At 37.7% G+C, this 27534-nt stretch overlaps 3 protein-coding genes and 1 pseudogene across 4 annotated transcripts; 3 read left to right on the top strand and 1 right to left on the bottom strand.

The window, feature by feature from the left end:
- Positions 1-5021: 5021 nt before the first annotated feature.
- LOC137707543 (uncharacterized) lies at positions 5022-8328 on the bottom strand. Of its 2 annotated transcripts, XR_011064713.1 has the most exons (4): positions 8217-8328; positions 7153-7851; positions 5486-5575; positions 5022-5404 (listed from the first exon to the last, which is right to left on the bottom strand). XR_011064713.1 is itself a non-coding variant. In XM_068446428.1 (3 exons), the coding sequence occupies exons 1-3, from the start codon at positions 8290-8292 to the stop codon at positions 5541-5543; spliced, it is 810 nt and encodes a 269-aa protein (XP_068302529.1). In that variant the 5' UTR covers positions 8293-8328; the 3' UTR covers positions 5022-5540. The 2 variants fall into 2 exon arrangements, 1 of the variants encoding a protein (XP_068302529.1); XM_068446428.1 differs by having other exon boundaries at positions 5022-5575.
- Positions 8329-11405: 3077 nt separating this feature from the next.
- Positions 11406-12573, top strand: LOC137749305 (uncharacterized). The gene is made up of 2 exons (XM_068489400.1): positions 11406-11974; positions 12347-12573. Exons 1-2 carry the CDS (start codon positions 11471-11473, stop codon positions 12455-12457), a joined length of 615 nt encoding a protein of 204 aa, XP_068345501.1. The 5' UTR covers positions 11406-11470; the 3' UTR covers positions 12458-12573.
- Positions 12574-13504: 931 nt separating this feature from the next.
- Positions 13505-15169, top strand: LOC137708684 (UDP-glycosyltransferase 71A16-like). The gene has a single exon (XM_068447808.1). It carries the CDS (start codon positions 13514-13516, stop codon positions 14936-14938), a length of 1425 nt encoding a protein of 474 aa, XP_068303909.1. The 5' UTR covers positions 13505-13513; the 3' UTR covers positions 14939-15169.
- Positions 15170-19412: 4243 nt separating this feature from the next.
- LOC137709110 (pentatricopeptide repeat-containing protein At3g22150, chloroplastic-like) lies at positions 19413-21178 on the top strand (annotated as a pseudogene).
- Positions 21179-27534: the final 6356 nt, after the last annotated feature.

Consider the following 27534-nt stretch of genomic DNA (forward strand, 5'->3'; position numbering starts at 1 on the left):
ACCAAGCAAATGGCTTTATAGAGGCTTGATGGGTAGTGAGACGGGCCTAAGTGTTGGTGTGTGTGCTTGACAGAGAGAGATGTTGGCAATTTTGAGTAGAAAGTTCATTATCTCACATTGATCATTACAAAAAAATTACCTTACTTTATAAGACTTTGTCCCTTATAAAAAGTAATTGAAGTAATAAACCATGAAGAATAAAAATTAAGTTCAATCTTGAAATTGAGCTTTTGGGGTGTACTAATTGATAATTAATATGTAAAAGATGGGCCATGGGGACAAAAATAGGCCCCAGACTTTTTCAACTTAAAAAGGATTTTTTTTTGTGATGGGGGTGTTCATTTCCTTCCTTGGATAGGACTAGTCAACTAGTGTTATCTCTTTCAGTTTAAGTTAGCCATTCCTATCCTATGAATGAGAAGCAATCGCATTGGTGTCGGCCATACACATTATTATATTTTTTTGAAATTAAATTTTATTTTTTGAAATTTGGATGTAGGAATTTTTTTTTAAGGTATGTTACATTTTACCACCTTATTTGGGTTACATAACAAACTTATATCTCATCTTTTGATCATTAAAATGTTTACATCAATTAACCTACGAATTCGTTAAATGTCAGACCGCTATTAAAAAATCTGTTAAGTTAACCGTTAAGTGGTTGTGTGGATAAACAGCTAATTTGATAGATTTTTTAATAGAAGTTTGATATGACAACAAATTCGTAATTTAATGTATGACATTGCAATGTTTAAAATATGATGTGTGAGTTTGTTATGCGACATAAAATTAAGGTAGTAAAATGTAATTTATTCTTCCTTTTAATTTACATAGGTGCTAACCCTAGCTGCATGAAATTGCATTTCAGAAAGTACAGGTGGTGTAAGCCGAGTGAGACGACGTTGGTCCATGCATGGTGCGTACATATATATATACATATATATATATATATATATATATATATATATATATATATGTATATGTATATATATGTATATGTATATAACCATCATGTACATATATAATAGGTTGAATTTTTTTTTCGAGTTAAGGATAAGAGTAATGCTTCACCTGCCGCCACAAAAAGATCATCGAACGACCTCTGAAACGTCATTAGGGTTTGTATTATTTTGTAATGTGAAAAGTCATGTTCGCCAAAGAATTGACTAAGGATAGTTGTGGAAATTTTCAGGTCGACAGGCCGAGGGCCCACTCCAACAACACCGATACTGTCCCCCACTTAACCACCTGCACAATCCTCAGGTGTGGGGTTTTATCACAAAAGGCCTCGGTGTTAATTAGACAGGGGTATTTCTATTTAAAGCACTCTTCTCTTCTCCCTCTGTCCGATGTGGGACTGGGGGTTCCAACACTCTCCCGCACGTGAGACCCCACTTATGGGTCACACGTGAATTTCCACACATCGGCAACCACGTGGAGCCATGTCGGGACTCACCCAATCACGCGGGGCCAATGGGGACCCACCCAAACACGTGGCATCTTTGGCCTACATGGACAATCACGCGGGGCCAATGGGGACCCACCTAATCACGTGGCAGTACGGGCCCGTCCCCTGGCTCTGATACCATGTGGAAATTTTCAGGTTGACGGGCCGAGGGCCCACTCCAACAACACCGATACTGTCCCCACTTAACCACCTGCACAATCCTCAGGTGTGGGGTTTTATCACAAAAGGCCTCGGTGTTAATTAGAGAGGGGTATTTCTATTTAAAGCACTCTTCTCTTCTCCCTCTGTCCGATGTGGGACTGGGGGTTCCAACAATAGTGTTTTTTTTTTTTTTTTTTTTTTTTAAACAAACAATATTATCTATATTAAAGATAGTATTATTAGCATCTAGTTTTGTTTTCTACACACCTTTATCAATTTGGCGTTTGACCTTTATCAATTCATTTGTTCCGACGATAAAAAATTAAGATAGTGTGTGAGAAGTAAAAATAAGTGTCTAGATAGCATTACCTTTGTATAAATATGGAGGAAATAATGAGCACATGCATGTATTGTCATCGTCTTCCCATTGCAAACAAGTTTGTGTATTGGCGTTTAATGGTGAAAGTCCAACCTCTCGGTCACTAGACGCCATTTGAAGTATGTCTAAAAATGGTAAAGCAGCTGGCCTACTTTTGGTGCAAGGTATCTTTGTCGACAAAACCATTGATCTAGCTAGATATTCTATCTCGACTCTTGAGAGGAAACAAAAAAGTAGTAATGCTAGCTGGTTACGAAACAAGTTTCATTGGGTATGTACTATTAGTTTTTATATTTTGTTTGAGATATGGGCAAAATATATTGGGGAGATTAGGGATGAAGAAAGGTCGAGGGAGCGACGGGACAAAACAAAGAAGAATGAATGAAAACAAAATCTCGAAAGTGAAAACAATTCAAAGTATATAATTTTAAATTTTAGTTTTTAGATTTAGTTTCGTACACCTTTCTTTACGCATCTTCTCTACATCTTTCCCAACATCACTTCTCCACTCTTCTATGCCCACATTTTCTCATGTTCTATCTTTAACATATAGAATAAAAACTAAAAAAATAATGATTATCAAATAAACTCTAGAATGTTATACGAGACCATCCTCATCATGAGTTATTACTTATTGGTGAAATAAAAGCACCCTTCTTTTTAATCCTCCTAAATCAAAGAAATATGTGTGTATGCAGTTTTTGGACAATCTGGAAATCTCAAAGGGAATATACAACAGTTAGCCAACAGGTATATTCCATGTACATAAAATGGACACTGGAAGACAATAAGATAAATACAACTTCATATTAAGAGAAATAGTGAAGGGTATGTCCTTACACAGTCTCATTATGCGGAAAAAATATTACGAAGGTTTGGTCAATTTGACTGCAAACCTGCTACAACTCCTTTTGATGATGGATGCAAATTGGAGAAAAATAAAGGCAATGTCATATCTCAACTTGAATATTCTCAAGTACTTGGAAGTCTAATGTACTTGATGAATTCGACTAGGCCTGACTTAGCTTATGCAATAAGTAAGCTTAGTAGATATACAAGTAATCTGGCACAAGAGCATTGGATGCTTTTGGAAGACAGATTTGTATGTACCATTAAATTTAAATTAGTTAGAAATGCATTGTAAAAGATTAGATGAATGGATTTGAAATGATAGATACAGTGAATTGAGAGGGATTTGCAAAATGATTACTTGAAGTTGAATGAATCAATACTAAATCCATTTGTTCGTGTTTGTGTGCTTAAATTCATTTAAAAATTTTCAATCTAATATTTTTGTAAACTTGCAAATTTCTATTCATATATGTGGTTAAGGATAAAGGTAAGAAATCAAGAAAACTCGGAAGGATTTTGATATAGGCAAAGTTTGAACATGAAGTTTGCTAGTCGACCCGTGATTTGGGTTCATGATGCCAAAACCACCACATGCGATGCTTTCACAAACAAAATTTTCTTGTATAAAAAAAACCATGGGGACAAAAATAGGCCCTAGACTTTTTCAACTTAAAAAGGGTATGGTTTTTTTTTTTGGGGGGGGGGGGGGGTGGGGATGGGGGTGTTCATTTCCTTCTTTGGATAGGACTAGTCAACTACTGTTACCTCTTTCTTAGTTTAAGTTTAGCCATTCCTATCCTAAGCAATCGCATTCGCATTTTGGGTGTCGGCCATACACCTTACTATATATTTTTGAAATTAAATTCTGTTTTTTGAAATTTGGATGTAGGAAATTTTTTTTAGGGTAAATTATATTTTACCATCTCACTTTGGGTCACATAACAAACTTATATTTCATCTTCTGATCATTCCAATGTTTACATCAATTAATTTACGAATTCGTTAAATGTTGAACCATTGCTAAAAAATCTGTTAAGTTAACCGTTGAGTGGTTGTGTGGATAAACGGCTAACTTAACAGATTTTTTAACGGAAGTTTGATATGACAACGAATTCATAATTTAATGTATGACATTGCAATGTTTAAAATATGATGTATGAGTTTGTTATGCGACATAAAATTGAAGTAGTAAAATGTAATTTATTCTTTCTTTTAATTTACATGGGTGCTAACCCTAGCTACATGTGGTGTAAGCTCGGGTAAGACGACGTTGGTCCATGCATGGCGCGTATATATATATAACCATCATGTACATATATAATAGGTTGAATTTATTTTTTCGAGTTAAGGACAAGAGTAATGCTTCACTTGCCGCCACAAAAGGATCATCGAACAACCTCATTAGGGTTTGTATTATTTTGTAATGTGAAAAGTCATGTTCGCCAAAGAATTGACTAAGGATAGTGTTTTTTTTTTTAACCAACGATATTACTTACATTAAGGATATTATTATTAGCATTTAGCTTTGCTTTCCATACACCCTTATCAATTTTGACGTTTGATCTTTATCAATTCATTTGTTCCGACAATCGAAAATTAAGATAGTGTGTGAGAAGTAAAAATAGATGTCTGGATAGCATTACCTTTATATAAATACGGAGGAAATAATGAGCACTTGCATATATTGTCATCGTCTTCCTGTTGCAAACAGGTCTGTGTATTGGCGTTTAATGGTGAAAGTCCAACCTCTCGGTCACTAGACGCCATTTGATGTCTAAAAATGGTAAAGCAGCTGGCCTACTTTTGGTGCAAGGTATCTTTGTCGACAAAAACATTGATCTAGCTAGATATTCTCTCTCGACTCTTGAAAGGAAAAAAAAGTAGTAATGCTAGCTGGTTACGAAACAAGTTTCATGGGGTATGTACTATTAGTTTTCATATTTTGTTTGAGATATGGGCAAAATATATTGAGGAGATTGGGGATGAAGAAAGGTCAAGGGAGTGACGGCACATAACAAAGAAGGAATGAAAACAAAATCTCGAAAGTGAAAACAATTCTGAAAACAATTCAAAGTACATAATTTTAAATTTTAGATTTTAGATTTCGTTTCGTACACCTCTCTTTACACATCTTCTCTACATCTCTCCCAACATCACTTCTCCACTCTTCTATGCCCGCATTTTCTCATGTTCTATCTTTAACATATAGAATAAAACTAAAAAAGGAATGATTATCAAACATACTCTACAATGTTATATGAGATCATCCTCATTATGAGTTATTTCTTATTGGTGAAATAAAAGCACCCTTCTTTTTAATCCTGCTAAATCAAAGAAATATGTGTGTATGCAGTTTTTGGACAATCTGAAATCTCAAAGGGAATATGCAACAGCTAGCCGACAGGTATATTCCATGTACATAAAATGGACACTGGAAGACAAGAAGATCAATACAACTTCACTTTCAAGTGCCACTACTTCTACAGCCAAAGTTCCATTTGCACTCACAAATATGGATCTCCTCCTAAATGAAATGTGATGTACACATAGTGTGTATATCTCTTCTGAAAAATAAATAAAATTTTAAGTTAACAGAATTTGGTGATAGAGAGACCAAAATTTTAAACTATCATTTTGTAACTTACATGATGTGGTGATTGATGGTTAGACTCTTTATTTAAATTATTATATGTTTCAAGATCATCCGTTGAAGAAGAAATTGCATTCATCATAACCTGCCATGTGACAATCATGCAAGGGATGTGTTAGCATCTTCTGTCATTCATCCAAAGCAACACCAATTTGAAGCAAAAGAGATAAAATTAAGCAAATTTAGTGCTGGGTCACCCTATAAGATCGTATAAAGTAATACTAAAGATATTGCTCACCACAATTAAAGTAAGAAAGATAAATATTATTAATTAACTACTTGTTGAACTTTTTTTTTTTTTTTTTTTTTTTTTTGGACTTAAACGATATTGTCGTTAAGTTAGAAATTAAATTTACCACTCACAGAGTTTGAACCCACTCTGTCATACAAGGACATCACTCATTTCTTCCACTGTAGTAAAATGCCACTTGCAACTACTTGTTAAACTTTAGAACCATATATTTCATAGATGTAGACAGGATCTTTTGTAAAGGTCAAAAGATGCACATGATGAGCAATGACACCAATGAATACGATGTAAGATATTTTTTTGGAGAATTCCTAGTAACATTTGTTGTGTGACTGTCAAGTGTTGATGAATGTAAATCTCGATCCATTAATAATTTAACAATCATTCAACCATTGAGAAGCATAAATCTCGATTCATCAATAATTTCACAACTGCCTAACTATTAATGAGAATAAACTGCGATTCATCACAGTCACCCATATACGTGCAGGTGATGCTAGCTAGCTAGCGAAACTTTGAAAAACTAATCATTCCCCATTAGGGGTACACTCAATCAAATTGAAATCGATTGTGGGTCCAAGTCAAAATGCAAAGTTCTGCATGGCTTTTCCTTGATTACCTTTTCCAACAACCCTGCTCCCTTACAGAAGAGAGAGACGTTGATTTTCATCCAATATTATCTCTTTGTTTCTTGATGTTACTATTTAAATCCTAATATATTAACCAAGACAGGATAATGTTCTACCAAACATTTAGTTTATCGTTTGTGGAAAAAGAGAGGGAAAAAAACACATAGTTTTTGTCATGGTTCCTCATCCTGTATCGACGTCTGTAGCATGCGTTTTCTGCATCCAATTTTCCAGTCATCGAGTAAAGAAAGAGCTTACAGCTTACAGCTTACTGAATTATTATATGTTTCTTGGGAATCTAAAATATGTAGATCTGCTTGTAGGTTTACAAACTAAATTTGCACTCAAGGACAATATAATCAAGTAAACGAAAGTTCTATAATTATCTTCATCAAAGTTCTATAATTTGATTACCATTACAGTTAAGGACAATATAATCAAGTAAACGAAAGTTGTTTTGTCAAGTGATACTCTCATGCTGTCACCCGCCATTAACAACGATTAGGGTTCTTAACCCAAAAAAACAAAAAGGATTCGGATTTGTATTAACTTTTTGAAAACAAAGAAAACTGGATTTAGTAAAGAATTTGGACTAGGTAGGCACACTTATTTAATTTTTTTGTTGCAATTTAGATTAGTTTAAAGTAAAATAGCGTTCGAAATTTTAAAGAACTAACTACTTTCCCTCGAATGAAACAACGTGTCCTTGAAGGAAAGTTCTGCGAAAATATCAAATGCAATATGCCAAAATAATATCTTGATATGGGGAAAATTTGGACTTACTTGGATCAACTGTGACAAGCATGGCAGTCCCTCCAAAGTCACAAGTGCCTCCAGCGATCTTCGTGTTCTGCCAGTAACTATTGAAGGCATACGAAGCATGCGACAACAATGTGTTGGGCTGGTAGCAGGACCCATTAGGACGGATTGACTTGCAGTCTGCCCCGGACCCACACGCATAGTCCAGGGCTTCTTGGATTATCGGGTCCGGCACTGTCGGCTTCACCACGCACCACACGGAAAACTGCGGTTGCTTTTTCTGCGGAGGGGATGGTGGTCCGGACGGTGGAGGGAAAGCTATTGGCGGCGGAAGGACTGGTGGGCTCAGGACTGATTTGGGTGGGGTTGGGATTGTGGTTGGTGGGTGTGGGCTAGGCCCATTTTGTGGTGGGTTTGGGATGGGTGAGGAAGTGGGCCCAGATGGAGGAGGATTTGCAAGAGGTGGGTTTGGAGGAATTGGTGGGGATACGGAGTTTGGAGCTGGAAGAGGGAGATGTCCCGGTGCTGGTGAATCCAACGGTGGCGATGAGAAGGGAGAGATGGCATCGAACGGTTGGAATTCAATATTTGGGGAAGCCAACGCAAAATGTAAGTCCAAGTGATTTATTGCTTTCAGCTTGTTCTTCTCTAATTCATGGATTGATTTGCTTTTGTGTAGTTTTGTGTCTTGGGGTTTAAAGAATTGCGCAAAACTTCTTGCATCTGCACTAAAACAAACCACAGAATTAGTTGTAAAAGTTGTTCAAGTTACTTAACTTGTAGGAAGGAAAGTACGCATGCAATTAACACGTCACATTAACAGCATTTCAAGTCAATTACATGCTGCAATGTGGAAATTAAAACACATTGCTTGCATGATAGACTTAGGATACTATCACATTGACATATTGCCACAATGGCAATATCCCAAGTCAATCACGCAGTACAACTTGAGAAGTTAAAACACATTACTTGCGTGATAGTCTTGAAATACTACCATAGTAACACTCCAGATGCATATAAGTTTCTCCCGCTCACAAGTAGGGCGACATTAATGATTCTGGACACAAAGAAAATGGCTTGCTTACCACATAGAATGGAGAAAGTAGTGATTGTAATGGAGATGTAGAAAATTGGTATGATGCTCAATCTCAAGCGATACATCTTGAAATCCAAAACACTCAAAAAAACCGAACTGAAATTTCTGCTTAATTTAATCATCTCCCAAGTACACACTTGGAATATATACATATAGGCAGGAAATAAAGTGAAACTAATTAAAGGAGATTCCTCTTCACTAGTTTGTATTACTAAAGAGTGTGTCAGTTTTTGGAGAGGTGTACAAGTAAATTTTCTCACTTTTTGTAGCTTCCTTTGAATATATGCTTGCTTGGCATTGGAGAAATATGAACATTGGAGATTTTTCTGAACTTTATTTTGCTTGTTTCTCACTCAAAAGAGCCGCACACTTCATTCCCTCTCACTCTCTGTATTGGGTCCTGCATTTCTCCGCAAGTTATGGGTCCTTCGATATGTAGTTTTCGAACTTTTAATCTTGTTTCGGTTAGCTCATCTCTTACTATCCCAAGTTGTTTAGCATTTTTTTCTTTTGCATCGTCATGGAACGCCTTAAGAACCCTTAACTTGAAAAACATGAATCTTGCTCTAAGCATTCTCAGCTGGAAGAGATATTAGTTAAACTTCATAACTGCCGAACTCTTGGTTCGTGCTCATCATTGAACCTGATACCTAGGAGTTTTTGTTTGCCAATGTAACCACGAAGGCACGGAGGCTGAAAGGCCACAAACACACACCATACTGAAGTTGGGAACAAAAGAACTGCATACAATTTTCACTTGTCGTCAAGGACAAGATGCCCATCTTATTTTCTGGCATGTCTTACTCTCGTATATTTCATTGCAGACACATAGTAGGTACTGACTTTCGGTTCTAGCTAAGAACACTAGAAGGCCATATGAATATCAAGAACACATAAAATTAAGTTCCACATAAACCCCCATAACTTGATTTGCTAAAGAAGAAGTTATTTCCTTTACTAATCACACTTAGTTGGCTGTGAGTCCGTAGCTCTTGAAATTATTCTTGTTGATAGCTTTTGAATTAAGCATTCGGTGTCAACCTGTTATAATTTGGCAGTCCTGTTACCATTTGGCAACAATATTTTGCTATTTGTAACCTAACCCTTCCTCCTTACGGCAATTTGGGAAGAAGTTACCTACTTGGTTTGTTCAATTATGTTTTAGAGTTCAAATTTAAACACAGCCACTAAACTTGGACAATAAGTTATATGAGCGTTGCCAACATCCCCTTGCCATCTACGACAAGTGAGTTTTGAATTGTTCTCAAGTTTTAAAAGAAAATCTAGTCATATTCATTATTCAGAATGTCAATTATTTTTTCGCTCTAAATGTTATAAAATTATGACACCGTTGGCAACGGACTCTTGCCATCTCTAGCATATCTAGACTTGGTAGATTTCTCGCATTTGGAAAGCAATTGACTGTACTCAACGGCCCCTTTCCATAGTATGATTTTTACCTTTCTTATAACATATAACCTGAAATGGCATGTAACCTGTTTTGGATGAGGAGATTAGGTAAACTCATGGTATAAATTCGGGTCTCTGTGTTCGAGTTAGGAACCATTGTGTGTTAGTTGCTAAGCTGTAGCCTCATTCGGTAAAAAAACAAATATGGCTGCAAGCCCTCTCCTAGATATGCTATTTGCTAATCAGATAGTGATTGCCCAGCACATTTCATGGACTCCACCCCCCAATAATGCATGGAAGATCAGCTTCGCTGGTCACCATGAGCCAGAATCAGGGACCGGTTCTTTTGCTTGCATTGTGAATTTGTGAGAGATCACAATGCTGTGTTCAAAGCTGCCATTGCTGGACTTTCTGGCAAGGTCAGCGACGGTGTAGTGGCGCATTTAACTGCTTTCTCCCGGGCAGTTGACTTTGCGATAACTGAAGGAATTGATTACCTACAGATAGAAGGTAATCATCCATTTGTGTTTGAGATGATCACAGGCGAGACCAACATACCCGACTCCTTGACCAGGGGGCTTGTTTTTCGTTGCATTCATGACTTGCAAAAGTTGAGGAGTGTGACATTCCGCTCGGTCACCATGGGTGACAATTTTGCTGCTAACTTGCTACCCAGGATTGCTACGGAGCGTCAGCGAGTTGAGTTTTGGCCTGACATCCCTCCAAAGGAAGTAGCTGAAAGCCTAGTAGTGAATGTCATCGGCCGTTGGATGCCTCCTTATCTTCTGAGGGAGGCATCATCTTTTGCACCCAAACGTCCCCAAAGCAGGCTTCCTAGGAAAAAACAGAGGAGAAACTACTACATATCATTTGTGTGAACATGTTTAGGGAGAAAGATTAAGGTAAAACACATTGAGGTTTAACTCTTGTGGTTGTACTACTCATCATGTAATAACCAAGTTAAACTTTTCTTAGCTTTTTACAGTTCGAATTGTTTACAATAGTCAAAAAAATTTATTATCCCCCTTTCAAGTGTTGGGTTTTTATTTATATCTGTTTCGGTAGTGATTATAACAGTTATTTTTAATTAATGTGAAGTGCAGAGGTTAAAAGAGGAGTGTTAAAATCATTCGCCTATTCATTTTTTGATATTTGACACTTGATATGTTGACACAAGTGACTAGACACCACTCTTTTTTATATAAATTTATTTTGGAATAGTAATTTTGACCCTCATTTTCTCCTTCTACACATCTTCCTTTGATTTATTCAATTCAAGGGTCAGGGAAAAAAAATTGAGTTTAGAAATCACATCCCTTATTTTGAAGCTTCATACTTGTAATCTTAGAAAAAAATTTAAGTTTCTGGCCGTTTTTACTTGTAATCTTGGAAATCACATCCCTTTTTTACTTCTCCCACACATTTTAAGTTTCCGGTCGTTAGATTGAATGAATTGAAGAAGATCAACGAACAAAAATTAATAAAGGTGTGTGAGAAGTAAAAAGGCATGTGTAGATAGCACATCCAAAAAAAAAAAATTGTTTGGGGTTTTTCATATAAGAAAACCCAATAAAAACTGGGCTTAAATATACAATATCGGATGTTTGGCCTAGATTCGACATTCCAGAATGATATTTTATTGGTCAGACGCGACATTGTATTTTGGCCGTTCGACATTTTTAATATAGTCAATGTAACGGTAACTTTCCTGTCTTGTCTTCTCCTTCTTCCCCTTCTATCTGCTCAGATCAAGCACCAAAACCAAACTTCACCAACACAAAAGTTCTCATCTTTTGCGACCAAAAAGCACCAACTTAGCTTTACCCCACAACAATGGCAGTAGAAGATGAAGCATTTTCTCTCACTTCACTCAAACAAGAAGAAGAAGAAGAGAGAGAGAGTTTTTTAGCTTTGAGCAGCACTTGCAAAGTGGTGGAGTATCTGCAGCCAGTGATGTCCAAAGAGCTCCTCTGCAAGTTCCCGGACAATTCGGCATTTGATTTCGACTACACGCAGAGCTCCATATGGTCCCCGTTGGTCCCCCGGGCTTACGCTCCCATGGATTTGGATATGGACTTGGATTTGGATTTCTGGAGACCGAGAAAGCTCAATTTGGAGATGGGGTTGGAGGTGAAGAATCAGAACAGCAGCCTCGTTGACACCGGAGCCGGTTCGGGCATTAAGAAGAAGAAGATCTCCACAGCCGCAACTTGTTTCAATCTGAATCGGAGTGCTCTGAAGAACAAGGTGATGAAGAGGAAGAAAAGCAAGATGGTTTTGGCCTCTGATTTCTCTCCAACTCCTGTGAAGATTAACTGTAACCCCATTGCATCAAAGGTACTGCCTTTTTTTATCTGTGTTCTTAGATTTTCGTTTTTCATATTTTATTGAGAATCTGAGATTTTCTGTTTTTGGAGGGGGGGGGGAGGGGGGGGGGGAGGGGGGGGGAGTAGGATTCTGGGAAATTTTAAAAGATGGGTCACATTTTACAAGCTCTTTCTGTTAAATTTTGGGGAAAGACTGAGAATTTAATCAGTTGATTTTGTAATTTCTTCTGTAATTTTGGTTTCTCTGTTTTTTTTTATTTCTAAATTCTTAAGTCAAGCACACTGACGTTCTAGGATTCATACAACCGATTCCACTTAATGGAATGCAACTTAGTTATTGTAGTTGTAAATTGTAACATATGAAGTTTGTGTTGTTGGTCAGGTGTGGAATAAGGTGCTTAAAGCTGCCTCAAAGCATTTCAAGAAAAAGAAGAGAGATCCCATGGATCATGTGAGGCTCTCCAATTATTTGAGATCAGATGGAAGTATTTGAAGGCTTAATTTGTTCCTCACTTGCAATTCTTTATTGTTTCATTCAATTTGTTAATTTCATTTAATTGTCTCCGTCAATAAGAGCAAGCATTCCTTTGTAGAAGAAACTAGATAGTAATGTCCGCGCGTTATTCCAGGATTACAAATTGACTTTCTAGCAATGTATAAACTTGAGGTAGTATCGGTGTAACATTGACTGATCTAACAAAATCATCATAACAAAGAAAAGAATTTTATTTTCTGTAGAAAAATTATTGTTTTGATACCTTACAAAGGTAATTTGTTCAAAAAGTTGAAAGTAAGCGGTTTTCAATCTTGAAATTCCACAGCATCCTTTGAAAAATAGCAACCATCATCGGATGGAACTATTGTACCATTTAGAGGAGAGAAAAAATGATTAGTTACTGAGATATTCTCATACAAAAAAGAAACACACTTGAAATTGAATGAACAAAATAATTCAAACATGGTAAGTAGACCATGGGAGATAATCCATCATTTTTGGTCAAGTGAGAAGATGGGAAACCAAAGGTTGAAGAAAGGAATGCAAATGGAAACTGAGGGAGATTTTGGAAACTTAAAAGAGATTTGGAGAGATGCAATTGAAGAGAACCTATCCACGATCCAGCAAGACAGTGGAAAACGCGTGGAAAGGCTGTGCAAAAGAAGAAAAGCAACGGGCAGGCTGGCACCCATGCATCCAATTTCTTTATCCAATTTTTATAATTGTTTATTGATTACTGTGCCATGGCCTGGTATAACTCCCATTTAAAAAAAACATTTGTCCTACCACCAGTTTTTTAATTATTATTTTATATTTTCTGTCTCCCAAATGATGGACGTGGGTTGAAAAAAACAACAACAGACAAATGAAGAACGGGTGGATAGACGCGAGGCCACGAAGGACAAAACGGACATTTTACTGTAGCAATGCAAACAGTGATGAACTTTGAATGAACAGTAACGTCTGATGAACTTTAGTAGGTGTAAATAAATATGGATGATTTTCGGCTCAACTTTGCATTTCAATAAAATACTTCTTCCACTCTAAATCGAAATGAAGAAGCCAGCAGAGCTAGTGTTCGTCCCAGCCCCAGGCATTGGCCACATCATATCAACGGTTGAGATCGCAAAGCAACTCGTCGCTCGGGATGATCAACTCTTCATCACAATCCTCATCATGAAGCTCCCCTTCGACAAACTCTTCACCAATTCAGACTCTTCAATCTCACACCGCATCAACTTCATCAACCTCCCCGAAACCCTAGTCGACATACCACTCGTCTTCCTCTCTTTCGTCAACTCATTCGTTGAGAGTCACAAAATCCACGTCAAAGAAGCTGTCACGAAACTACTCACTGATCAGGCAGCTCAGTCCGAATTCAAAAACCCTAGGGTTCTTGCCGGGTTCGTCATTGACACGTTCTGCACCTCTATGATTGACGTGGCAAACGAGTTTGGAGTTCCTTCTTTCCTCTTCTTCACATCCAGCGCGGCCATGATAGGGCTCTGGTTGCATCTCGCGTCGCTTCGCAACGAACACGACAAGGATATCTATGAATTGATTAACTCGAGTACTGAGTTGGTCATCCCGAGTTTTGTCAACCCTGTGCCCACTAAACTGTTCCCTAGTGAGCTTTCGGACAAGGAAGTAGTCGCCATCTTCCTCGACTTTGGAACTAGGTTTAGGGAAACCAAGGGTATTTTGGTGAACACGTTCTCGGAGCTGGAAGCCCATGCGATTCATTCCCTGTCGGACGGTGAGACCCCTCCGGTGTACCCTGTGGGGCCCCTGTTGAATCTGAAGAGTGATGATACTCGTGTGGCTCCGGATAAGGCCAGAGAAAAGTCTGATATCCTGGATTGGCTTGACGATCAGCCCCCGTTGTCGGTGTTGTTCCTGTGCTTCGGGAGCATGGGTAGCTTCTGTGAGGCCCAAGTGAAAGAGATAGCCCGCGCGCTGGAGCACAGCGGGCTTCGGTTCTTGTGGTCCCTACGCCAGCCCCCGCCCAAGGGGACCTTGACCTTGCCAAGCGACTATGCGGATCCCAAGGCAGTCTTGCCCGAAGGGTTCCTTGATCGGACAGCCACGACCGGGAAGGTCCTAGGATGGGCTCCGCAAGTGGCGATATTATCTCACCCGGCGGTCGGAGGTTTCGTGTCGCATTGCGGGTGGAATTCCGCTCTGGAGAGTATATGGCACGGCGTGCCGATTGCGACGTGGCCAATGTACGCAGAGCAACAATGGAATGCATTTGAGCTGTTGGAGTTGGGATTGGCAGTGGAGATTAAGATGGATTATAAGACGGAGAGTGAAGTAGTGGTGAGTGCAGAAGAAATAGAGAGAGGGATTAAGGAAGTGATGGAACTTGATAGTGATACAAGGAAGAGAGTGAAGGAGACGAGTGAAAAAGGTAAAAAAGCCTTGGAGTTTGGTGGTTCCTCTTACACTTCGTTGGGTCGTTTTGTTGATCAAATTTAACTTTTTATTCAACAAAGTTCAAGATCATTTTATGACTGATTGCAGTAATTATTTTTCATATTTTTCTTTCGTTGTAGCAAGTTTGGCATTGTTAGTATGGTGTAGTACAACGGGGAAAGATGAATAAAGTTTTCAAGTTTGGTTTAATATGTATAGAGGAATTTCATCTACGCTGCAACACTTGTCTTTGAATACTTATCAAAATGTCGACAATGTTATGTATGGTACTTTAAAAATAAAAATGTCCCATTGGCAATTCGATTGTAGAATTGAACACATAATATAAGGTATTTAACCGCTATAGTTTCACCTAAAAAATATAGGTGTTGCATAATTAGTACTTTCAATTTCAAAGGTCCTTGACCTTCACACTTATTACTGCCGCCCAATGTGTTTTGGGTTATATGCTGTTCACAGTCGAATTATTGCCGCCAATGTGTATTGGGTAATTACCAACTGTACCATACTAAAGTTATGCCAAAAAATTTGTACCATTGGTAATGGTACGGCATGTGTACCGTACCACTACTATTAATATTATATCATTTATATATAATTATGTATTATTATCATTATATACGCACTTTATATTATTTTTCCTAGTCATTTATCCAATCATCTCACCTTCTAACCTCTACTTTCTCAATATAAAAACCTAAGCCTTCTTACGCTGCGACTCTTCATCGTTTCACTCATCTAGCCACCGACTTCATCTCTCTCTCTCTCTCTCTCTCTCTCTCTCTCTCTCCGGAGTCCATCTCATCTTCTCCTTCATCAAATTGGGATGTCTTTCTCCTTGTCTTCGTCTATCAAGTTTATTTTTGTATAATTTTAAAGAATGTAGAGATGGAATTTAGGAATCTTTGTACTATTTTTTTTAGGGATATTGGCTTCTTCAACAATTCTTCCATCTATTTACTTCTTGTTAAATGAATCTCTATAAAATTCTCATAATTAAATAAAAGAGTTTTAGAAACCCAAATGGAGTGGCCAAAACACATTTGGGCCTTAAATTGGTTGCAAAGTAAATCAAAATTTGGCCCAAAAGAAAGACCCAAAACAAATTGGTAATTACCATTACCATATCATGTCAACCGAACTATTTAGCATACCGAAATTCGGTATACCGAAAGTTTGACACGGTAATAATAATAGATTTTATCATACCAAAAGTTTTGTATGGTAATTGGTACATGGGTTTTGGTACGGTGATCGTACCAATACCATCCCTAAATATATGTGCTCCATTTCACCTTGTCGACATTGATCACTTAGGTACCGTTTGATACATGGAACAGGACAGAACGCAGTGGAACGAGGCATTCCGTCCCGCGTTTGGCACACCAAAATGATTGGGACGCGCTATCCCGTGGAACGGGTTTTGGCCATTTCTTCGTTCCACCTTCCGCTGGAACGGCTTGTTCCAGCCCATGGAAAACAAAATTATAATTTTTTTGAACAACAATACCCTTCCTCTTTTTTGTTAATTCCATTCTCTACCCTCTTTCTCTCTCCCGTAGCCTCCCTCTCTTCGAACCCAATCCCAACAAATCCATCCAAACCCAATCTTAGTTTCCTTCCGCCGCCTCCTTCCTCCCTGGTTAATGCCATGGTCTCTAGAACTGCCATGGAAGGTTGTTTGATGAGATGCTCTCACGGCGGCGCTCTCCTGAAAGCCCTCAAACCTCTCGTTGCGTCGTGCGTCCTTCTCTGCTTTCTTCTCCGCATCGTGGCTTTTGCCTGTTGATTACTCCATTTTATAAGCTCTATTTTTCTGGGTTCTGATCAGAATTTTGTGCCATTGTGTTTTGATCCAATCCGAGATTTCAGTCTCATTTGTTCAAATTCTTTTTTTTTTTGGGTTTTTATTTTGTATTTTGTCAAGTTCTGAATTTTGTGTTTTGTTTTGTGGTGGGTTAGTTGTCCGCAGAATGAGGCTCAGTGGGGAGCAATGGCTAACAGGAATCTGGGGAAGTTGGAGTCCATTAACGCACAACTTCGGCTTCTGGTTTCGACTGTAAAATTTGGTTTCGATCGGTTTGAGACATTCATCTTCATTTCGATTGGTACCCATGATGCAAAAACACTTGAATTTGTGATTGGAATATGTTGCATTTTTATTCTACTGCTAAAAGTATGGAACTTTGTGTGTGAATTGAAACTCCTTATCAATTTTGTTTGAACCCTTTTGATTTTGGTGGATTCATGGACCCTTTTGATTTTTTTTGGATTTGATTTTCCTTACGAAGGTTTATAACTTTGGAGGGTTTGCAGAAGTTGATTGGGTTCTGGGTTGGGTGTTTTGCGTTCTTCCTCTCTGTGAAAGGAGGCTGGATTTGTGTGTTTTCTAGGATGCCAATTAGTTATGATCAAATTGAATAATTTATGGATTATGTTAATAGAGTGGTTGATCAAATTTTGGGTTAAGCATTTGTTATTGCAATGTTGTTGACATCAATCCTTTTGTTTACTAGGAGCAATCTGGGCATGCAAAGAACAAGGAACATATGGAAGAAGAGAAAGTAGAGAGACGGGAGAGACAGAATCAAATAAAAAGGGTAAGTCAGTTATTTAGTCCCGTTCCATCTTGCGCATACCAAATATGACACGAAATCTTTGTTCCGTCCTGTCCCGTTCCGTCTTGTCCCGTCCTGTCCCGTCTGCGTACTAAACGGTACCTCAGTCCAATCAGTGTACATAAATTAATGCCTTGAGCTTGGCAATGGATTCTAGCATTGAGTTCTATGGTAAGAGAAAAGGTTGTGAAGGCACTACAGGACATAGTGATGGAGACAAGGCAAGTGATTAATCATTTCTCTCTTATCAAAACTTGATAAGTAAATGTGATATGGTACAACCTTTATATAATCATGTTGGAGTAAAATAATTGTATAACTATGGGAGCTAGAGGTTATAACTAAATACATGTATGGTTAAAAAAAAAAAAAAAAAAAAAAAAGAAAAGGAAAACCTGATATAAGTTCTTTTTTTTTTTTAACCAATAGTAGAAATAGTTCAGTTTATTAAAATAAGTCTAATTCTTTAAATATAATTATTTTATTATTAATAATTATCTCTTTAATGATTGGATTTATTATAAAAATTAAATTTCTTCCTAATTATCTCTTTGATTATTTATGTTTTTTTTATAATGTCTTGTTCTTCCTCCTGCTTTACACCCCATTTATTGATTTTATTTTTAATTTTTATAATCAACGTATATCACAGGTTAATTATATTTACCTACCTATATGACATATTCTTTTTCATAATCAACCCGTCATAAATTATTGTGTCTTACTTATAGGTATATTATGTTTTTTCTACCTTTCAGTTAGATTTCATATCACGCTTATATAGGTATAATATACATTCATATATTTGTTACTTGAGTTAGGATAAAATGTTTTCAATATAGATTTATGTTAGTATATTAGTTTTTTTGTTATAGGATATTAATTAGATTCTTTGGAGTTGGAAAATGCATGATATTAGAAGATTTTAATTGATTTTTAATATTTTTTTAGAATATAAAATGAGTAAAAGAAATAAAAACATGTAATTAAAAGCTGAACTCACTTCTAAAATCTATCTATGTTTTTGGACCTAGATCTAAAAGCCCCTTAAGATTTTTTTTTTTTTTCACGGTTATCCTTAATGAAAGTTGTATGAATACAAAAAGGCATTTTAGCCAAAATTGTTCTTAAGATTGGCATAACTCCTCACTTGGGTCCCTGAGATTTGAAATCGATAAAAGCGGTTCATGAGGTTGTCCACAATCAATCATTTTGATTATTCTGTGAAAAATCTTTTTTAATAAGAACCAAAATGACAAAAATACCCTCAATTTAATAAACAATAGGCCAAAATGATTTGACAAAAATTGAGAGTATTTTTGTTATTTTGGTCCTTATTTAACAAAGATTTTTCACGGAATGAACAAAATGATTGATGGTGAACAAACTCAAAGACCACTTCTTTCGATTTCAAATCTTAGGAACCAAAATGAAGAGTTATACCAATCTCAAAGACCATTTTAGCTCAAAAGCCTTAAACACATTCGTGCGATTTCCTATTATTTATTAATGAAATTTCATTGTCGTCTCCGAAATGGATAGGCTTAAGACAAACCAATAAAAATCTTTATGTTATATTTCAATTTCTTGGTTTGTCATGTTTTGTCTTGCTAGATTATCAATCCCATTTGTACCATTTTATGGGATTGGCGAGGACAAGCTCTTTCACGACTAATTCATCTTCTATCTTTAAGGTGAACAAGTGCAGAAGAGAAGCCAAACCTAACTTGGACAAGGGTAGACGTTGATATCCATTTTTTCAATCAACATTCACCAAAACTAATTATCCAATCCAATCATAAACACCGAACAAGTTCTTCAGACTAAAAATGATACACTCGTAGGGATAACCATAGTAAGCTAGTGTTTATTTATTAAGTGGTTTTAGTCTCATATCAATGACTAGATACATCATAGTGCATGTCAGACACTTTTTTTCTTGGTTAAGAGGGGAAAAAGGTTAGAAAATGAAAGTTAAACGTTCAGTTAAAGCGCACAAACAGCCTTCTCTGCTCTTCCTCTACCTCTCTCCACACCCACCCCCACCTCTCAAACCACCACACCCACCACCCCAGACCACCTCTCCTCCCCAATCATCTACCTCCCAAAGTTCAAAACCCCCACCGTCCGCTCCCGTATCAGCAAACTCTGCCAGGAAGGCCAACTCCACCTTGCCCGCCAACTGTTCGACACTTTGCCTCGCCCCTCCACTATGCTTTGGAACACCATCATCATTGGATTCATCTGCAACAACATGCCCAATGAATCCCTCTTGTTCTACTCCCAGATGAAATCCTCCTTTCCCGGCACCAAGGCCGACCCTTACACTTACTCTTCCACCCTCATAGCTTGCGCCGACACCCGCAATTTTAAGATGGGTAAAGCCATGCATTGCCATGTTCTTCGGTGCCTTCCCAACCCCAGTAGGACTGTGTGCACTTCGCTTTGAATATGTACTCTGCTTGTTATAATGACTTTGATTATTGCGAGTATGATTTAGTGCGTAGGGTGTTTGATGCAATGCGTAAGAGGAATGTGATTGCGTGGAATACGCTGGTTTCGTGGTATGTTAAGACGAAGAGATATGCAGAAGCTGTAAAGCAATTTAGGATGATGATTGGAATGAGAATAACGTCGAGTGCTATCAGTTTTGTCAATGTTTTCAGCTTTATCAAATCTTCGGAATCCGGATATTGGAAAGCAGATCCATGCTCATCTTATTAGGCATGACATATAATTTGAGGGGATGAACAGTTATCTCATCGACATGTATACTAAATCTGGTTCCGTAAGGATCGCAAAACGGGTTTTAAAAAAAGACTAAAGCTGTGATAGAGATCTGGCTACTTGGAATTCTATGATTGCTGGGTACAAACAGAATGGGCCAACTGAAAAAGCTTTCATTGTCTTTAGGCATATGCTTGAGCAAACCCTCATACCAAATGCCGTGACCTTAGCATCAATTCTCCCAGTTTGTAATCCAGTGGGAAACATAGATATGGGTAAACAACTCCATGGGTTCTCTATCTGCTGTTACCTTGACCAAAACGTCTGTGGGATATGCTCAAATTGACATGTATTCCAAATGTGGTGCAGTTACTTATGCTGAAAATGTATTCTCCAGATCCCACGAGAAGAACTCTGTCACTTACACCACAATGATACTGGGCTATGGTCAACATGGAATGGGTGAGAGAGCTCTCTCTTTGTTTCACTCAATGCAGAAATCGGCATTGCACCTGATGCCATAACCTTTGTTGCAGTCTTGTCTGCATGCAGTTATGTTGGTTTGGTTGATGAAGGTCTTTCGATACATGATTCAATGAAAAGGGAATGCAGTATTAAACCACTAACGGCACACTATTGCTGTATAGCAGACATGTTAGGGAGGGTTGGAAGGTTGGTTGAAGCTTCCGAGTTTGTCAGAGGGTTGGGCGAAGAGGGTGATGTCATGGAAATTTGGGGTTCACTTCTTGGGGAGTGCAGAATTCATAAACATTTTGAATTGGGAAAAGATTGTTGCTGGGAAATTGATGAAGGTCTTTCGATACATGATTCAATGAAAAGGGAATGCAGTATTAAACCACTAACGACACACTATTGCTGTATAGCAGACATGTTAGGAGGGATTGTTAATCACTTGGAAACTGACTCAAAAACGTAAAAACACAATATAAAACACTATACTAGACTCAAAGAATGCAAAACTAAACTTTAAAACATTGACAAACCAAAAGACTCAAAACTAATTTTAGATGAATTTAAGATTATGGCTTGATTCAAAATACTTTAAAACATAAACTAAACAGATTCTAAGCACTAAAGAACAAGAAAGTAAAGGGGGGGGAGAGTTTTGATTTGACGAAAATTGAAATAACAAAACAAGTTAATAAACTAAGCAGAATGTAAATATGAATTTGTGATAGAATGAATGGAATGAAGGCTAGCTAAGGGGTTCTTCTCCACACATGTTATACTTGCATACAAGATTGATTCTCAGTTGGTCTTTCGATAAATTATGAAACTCAACACTCCGGGTTAATTAGGTCCGCTTAAATTAACCGTCAAGTTCTCCTTAAGTTAATGAATTGGATGGGTTTGCGCAACGCAATTCACACATTCTCCAAAAGTCCTTTACGTGAACAGCACAATAAAGATACAATCAAAGATCATTAAGCATTATGAAAACTATAAGTGTTGACGAGGCCTTCGTTACTATGAAAAGCATGAAACTAGTGCCAAGAATTCATTTAACGCGATTGTTTATAAGCAACCTCCACTACTTGTGAATATAAGTTCATAACGATTAGGTGAAACTCACTTATATTCTAGCGTCATATTCATGCATGAAAATTAAGCGTGCACTCTCAATAAACATACATAAATAAGTTATCAATCAAATGGTTAAACAAATTGAATCCACAACTTATGAAATTCCAACCAAAGTTAATCAATTCAAAATGCAAGTATAAACATAGTTTCGAATCACCCCCCTAGCCAAGGGGGGTTTAGTTCCTCATGGTACAAAACAAATTGAAATTAAACATTGTAATCGAGGAAAAGAAACACCTAAACATTCCAACAACTCAAACTTGAATTGTATGAACGTTTAGGCACTCTTCTCCTCCTCTTCGTTGTAGCATAAGGTCTAAAGGATGTTGTTGGTGTGTTGAATGGATTGGGGAATTATGGAAATGGATGAGGAGTGGTGTTTGGATTATAAGGGAATGGGAGCTCACGGCAAGGAAGAATGGATGTGTTTGTGGTGTGTTGTGTATGAAAATGAGATGTATATTGAATGGGAATGCAAGGGTTTTTATAGGAGGAATGGAGGGGTATATGGCTGTTTGTTTAAGCATGCATGTGGCTGGAATGTGGTGGAAAAACAGCTAGGAAAGTTGGTGGAAAGCTGGAAAGGAAATGGGAACTCACGGCAATGGAGAATGTTATTTGGTGATGAATGCAATGATGAAGAGTGAATGAATAATGCATGTAGGGTTAGCTAGGTTGGAAAGGTGTGGAGGATGGCTGGAATTTAGGGAAAGGAAATAGGTTTAATGCAGAAATAAAAGGGCAAAGTGGCTGCAATGATGAAGAAAAGCTGGAATTGGTGTGGAAGGCACGGCAATGGTTGTGTTTGGTGTTGGAAATGCATGTGAATGCATGCTGGAATTGCATGTGAATGCACGGCATTGAGTTGGGAATTGAATGATTAAATGTGCATGGCTGGAATGATGAAGAATAAAGGGTGCATGTGGGTTAATGTGAAGGGAATGCATGTGATTGACAACTAGGTTAGTTGGTGGAAATCTGAAAATGGCATAAGGGATGCATGGCACAAGGCTAGTGTTTGGTGATGGGTGCATGTGTTGGTGGTTTTGCATGGCTTTGATGGATTGTTTGATTGGGCTAGAGGTTTTCCATGGCTCAAAGGATTTGTTTGATTGGGCTAGGCCCTTTGTTTTATGTCCCAAAGAGCATACAAGGCTTCAATTTCGTCCATCCTCTTTGCTCCATGATTAAGCTATCCAATCCATGCCCAAAAATGCTCCAAATAGCCTCAAAATGCACTTTCTTGCTCCCTAAGCCCTTAGAACCTGAAAACACACAAAAGAAGCATAAAGGACTAAAATAACTAGAGAAACATAACGTAAATGCACGAGAACAAGCCATTTAAGTCGCATGAATATGCTCCTATCAGTTCACTTCTTGGGGAGTGCAGAATTCATAAACATTTTGAATTGGGAAAAGATTGTTGCTGGGAAATTGCTTGAACTAGAGGCAGCAAATAGCAAAACGGGCTACCATGTTTTGCTCTCAAATGTTTATGCCGAGGAAAGCAAGTGGGAAAATGTTGATAACGTGAGGAAACAAATGAGGCAAAAAGGTTTGAGGAAGGACTAAGGAGACTGGATGTAGTTGGATTGATATTAACGGTTTTTTGAACTGTTTTGCGTCTAGGGATGAAAACCATCCTCAGGGTGATGAGATATATGATGTGTTGGAGGAATTGACTGTGAAGATCAAATACACTGTTTATAGGCCTTCTCTCAATTCTTCCTTAGATGCAATCTTGGAACCTAATGAGTGATGAAGAATACTTGAAAAAGATTCTTTTCCAGCTTATGCTGTCATTCAATGTGGTAAACTTCGACAAGTCTGCATGCAAAATATCCACCATTCGATGCTCGTATTGCAGCATTCAATGTGGTTAACTTCGACAAGTCTGCATCCAAATATCCACCATTCGATGCTTGTATTGTAGCACAACTCCTTTGCAGGATCATAACAAGAAGTATATATCCGTGGAAGACTGTCCTTCATGTAAGCTTCTTAGTTTCAATCCTTTGTCATTGCGGATCCGACATTAATCCTCTATGGCGTGCATTTTCTCTAGCTTCTTAAAATTACATGCTTAATGACAGGATTAAAAGCGTGAATTTTCCTACAACTAGATTGCCTGGTTTCTAGCAAGCAAGTCAGTGGGCACGTCTTCTTGTTGCGTTTATCTTCATCTTACATTTATGTCGTGTATCATGATGTTTGTATCTGCAGCTAGAATATACTTTCTTGCTAATTTGGAACTTGGCGCAGGTCAGCAGTTGTTTATCATAGATTCTTCTCCAATGCTGCTCAAGTCTTTCCACATGGTCTTTGGTAGTGAACTCAGGACAGTGGTGGTTAAGCCAGATCAAGTTAATAAGATTCCATCTCAAAAAAGCCTTTTACATATTATTCAGGTTGGATATAAAGCACGATTTCTGCCTATTCTCGTTTTGCACATGGCCATGACTTAGTCTTGGGTTATTTCTTTTCTTCCATTTGCCTTAATCTTGGGTGCCTCGTATTATATTGGTCGCTCTACTTAGAACTCTTGAAAATGTTTATGTTTTGTGCTCTCTAGCACACTTGTTTGTATGCATTTAGTTTTGCGCTGAGAGCAATTAAGTAGTTGAGTAAGAGTCTCTGTATTGGTACCACACCCAAAGTTCCTTGTCTTGTTCTATGTGTATTGAAGCTTTGTATTGGCTTGTCTCCCATCTGATTTCTCTTATCTTCTTGATTGTGTAAGCTTGGGTGTATGCGGGATTCGGTTTGTGAGAGTTAAATCACTTTTGTAATCTCCTTTGTTAATACTGGAATTTCGTTGCCGTCTCCAAACTAAACGGAGGTTTATTCTCAACGAGTATAAATCATTGTGTTATTTGGATTTCAGTATTTATCATACTTTGCCTTGCTTATGTATTGATCTCGTATCTGTCATTTCTCACAACCACCCAAATATGGAAAATGCCATCTGGATTCGATATGGAAGCTGTGAAGCAAGACAGTTATATCATATGTTACCTTGCATTCTTATGCTTTCCTGTTACGTATATTGTTAAAGTGAAGTATGTATATTTGCTCTCATGTTACCGAGTCACAGCCAGTCATGAACGAGGAAAATTGGTTATAATCCTGTGAAAGAAATTCTGTAATTTGGTCATGGTCACAGGGCAAATGAGGAAACCCAATATGGCCGCGGAAATCTCCGTCAAAAAACTTAAACGGACGTGCACTGCCCGCTTGAAGGGGAGTTCTAGTGCTGCAGCTGCAGGCGGACATTTTCCTCTGTGCAGAAGTGGGAGGAAGTCCTTTCACTAGGTATTCTTTGTTGCCGAGACTTGCTTAATTTCAACTTTGTTGCGTCGTATGGAGATTTTCTTCTATAACTTTCTACCTAATCCTAAAGTGACTTTGGCGCTTTTTCCTTTTTCTCTTTATGGAAGAAATCGAGTTCCTTACTTACGTTAAATACATGTAAACGTCGTTTTGTTTGTGGCAATGCAGGATTCATCATCTCGAACGTCACCGGCATCGTCTTTGTCAGCCGGTAGTGCTGCCGGAACAGTGGTCGGAGGCCCCCAAATTTTCTCTTTAGCTTGGTGTCGCAAGTCGTTGATGTATTTCAGCGATCCAAACCGCCTATATTTTAGTACATTATACAGATCATCTCTGCAAAAAAATTAGACAAATTTAAAGCCACTAAAACATTTATTTGTAGTGAAGAAAACAGACGAATGCAACGGTCATATGGTTTCGGATTTTGATAATTTTTGGTAGACATGACCTGTAAAGTAAGACAAAAGATAAATGGTTGGGTATTTGAAATACGTTATTGAGTGGACCTCGTAAAAACATGTGTATCCCAAAGACTAACCCCATGTATATGTATATGCATATACACATATGTATAGCTTTGATTCCATCCTCATTAACCAAGCACCTATAATTCTGTATTTTGTCTCTATCTTACTACTTTTTTCGTCTCCAAAATGAAGCAAAGCTGCAGGGCTGGTGTTCGTTCCTGCCCTAGGTATTGGCCATATTGCGTCCTCGTTAGAGATCGCAAAGCTCTTTGTTGCTCAATACGAATCTGGATCCTCGGATCCTCTTTGTGAGGATCTCGAGAATCTATAAATCGTGTCCGTTCATCGTACATTGTGCAACCAGAAATTATTTTACATATTTTTATTTAAAATTAAACACAAACAATACTTGACAAAACCTGACCGCATGATGTACAATGAACGGACACGATTCTTAGATCTGAAGGAACCAAAAGAATCTAGAGGATCCTGTTGGGCTTGATACAACCGTCTTTTATCATCGTGATTAGTTGTGGTTCACTTATCTGACTTTTGGTATCAAAGCGGGAACTCGACCTTACAACCGTTTTAATTGTGAACAAACCCTGACCTCAGCATTTCAATTATGAACAAGATTCTGATTCGGTGATGAACCTTTCGTTGCTTTAAGAAAGAAAAAGAAAGGGTTATCAAGATTCAATTGATTTTTGGCCTACTAAAGAATTTTTTTGTATATATAATCTGAAAATTTGTTCATTGTTGTAAAATCGACGGTGTGCAATGAAATAAATAAAACAATACACAACATTTATGAGGTTCCTCTACAGCCAGTGTGACTGGAGTACATCATCGGGGCAGCAATAGTGCTTTCATTATAATTTAGAATAATAGGAGTACAAAGATAACTCTCACTATTCTCTCATCTCCTCTTTCTCTCTTTTGTCTCTCTCTCTCTCATCTTCCTTCCTCTCTCTTTCTTTCACAATCTCTTCGTGAACTTATCACTTTGATGTTGTGTGGGGTTTGTATTTATATGGAAAATAGGAGTAGTGTGTAGACAATGGAAGGGCAACATGCCCATTATTTAATTCTTTGAGTGGACATTCACTGTTTTACAACATTCATCATTACGTTTGGAATATTTAAATTTTTATTTAAGTGAAAATTGAAAACCAAATGGTTATCAGACAACTTCGTAACAAAGGTAGAAAAATATGTTTTAATAGGTATATCAACAATTCAATTTATGAATAAATATTAACAAATATTTCGATAGTTAACGCAGACTATTGATTGAAATGATATAAACTTGTGACATTTGATTAAAACTTTAGGACATTTTTATGGAGGAGGACTATCTCCCCTCCTAATCTCTCTCTCATTCCCTCTCTTTCTATTTGAACGGTTACGGTTTAACCATGTCAACATCTTATATTAATTTTTTTTATAGAGACAATAAGATAAAAAATAATATGTGAGATGAGGGGAGGGAAGAGAATGAGAATATGAGGGGAGAAAATCTTACTCCCATTTTTATTTCCTAATAATGCATGTATAACACAGACAAGGATTGTCTGCCCTCCTACTTCCGGTGTCCTCCCGTGCCCTCTTGTTTTGTGTAGTCATGGTTAAGCCACGTCAACATTTTATATATATTTTTTAATAGAGATAATAAGATAAAAATGAATAGTAATATAAAATGTTGACGTGACTTAACCGTGACCACACAAACAGGAGGGCACGGGAGGGCACCGGAAGTGGGTGGGCAGAAAATCCTTGTCTGTATAACACATCCTAAAACACGATAGGTTCTAGTTGTACTCATTGGCTGAGGCACCAAGGACTACGGTGGTTTTGAGCACTGCCAACTACTTAGATAGGAGAGAGGATC

Source organism: Pyrus communis, chromosome 11, assembly GCF_963583255.1.
Source record: "Pyrus communis chromosome 11, drPyrComm1.1, whole genome shotgun sequence".
NCBI classification, from domain to species: domain Eukaryota; kingdom Viridiplantae; phylum Streptophyta; class Magnoliopsida; order Rosales; family Rosaceae; genus Pyrus; species Pyrus communis.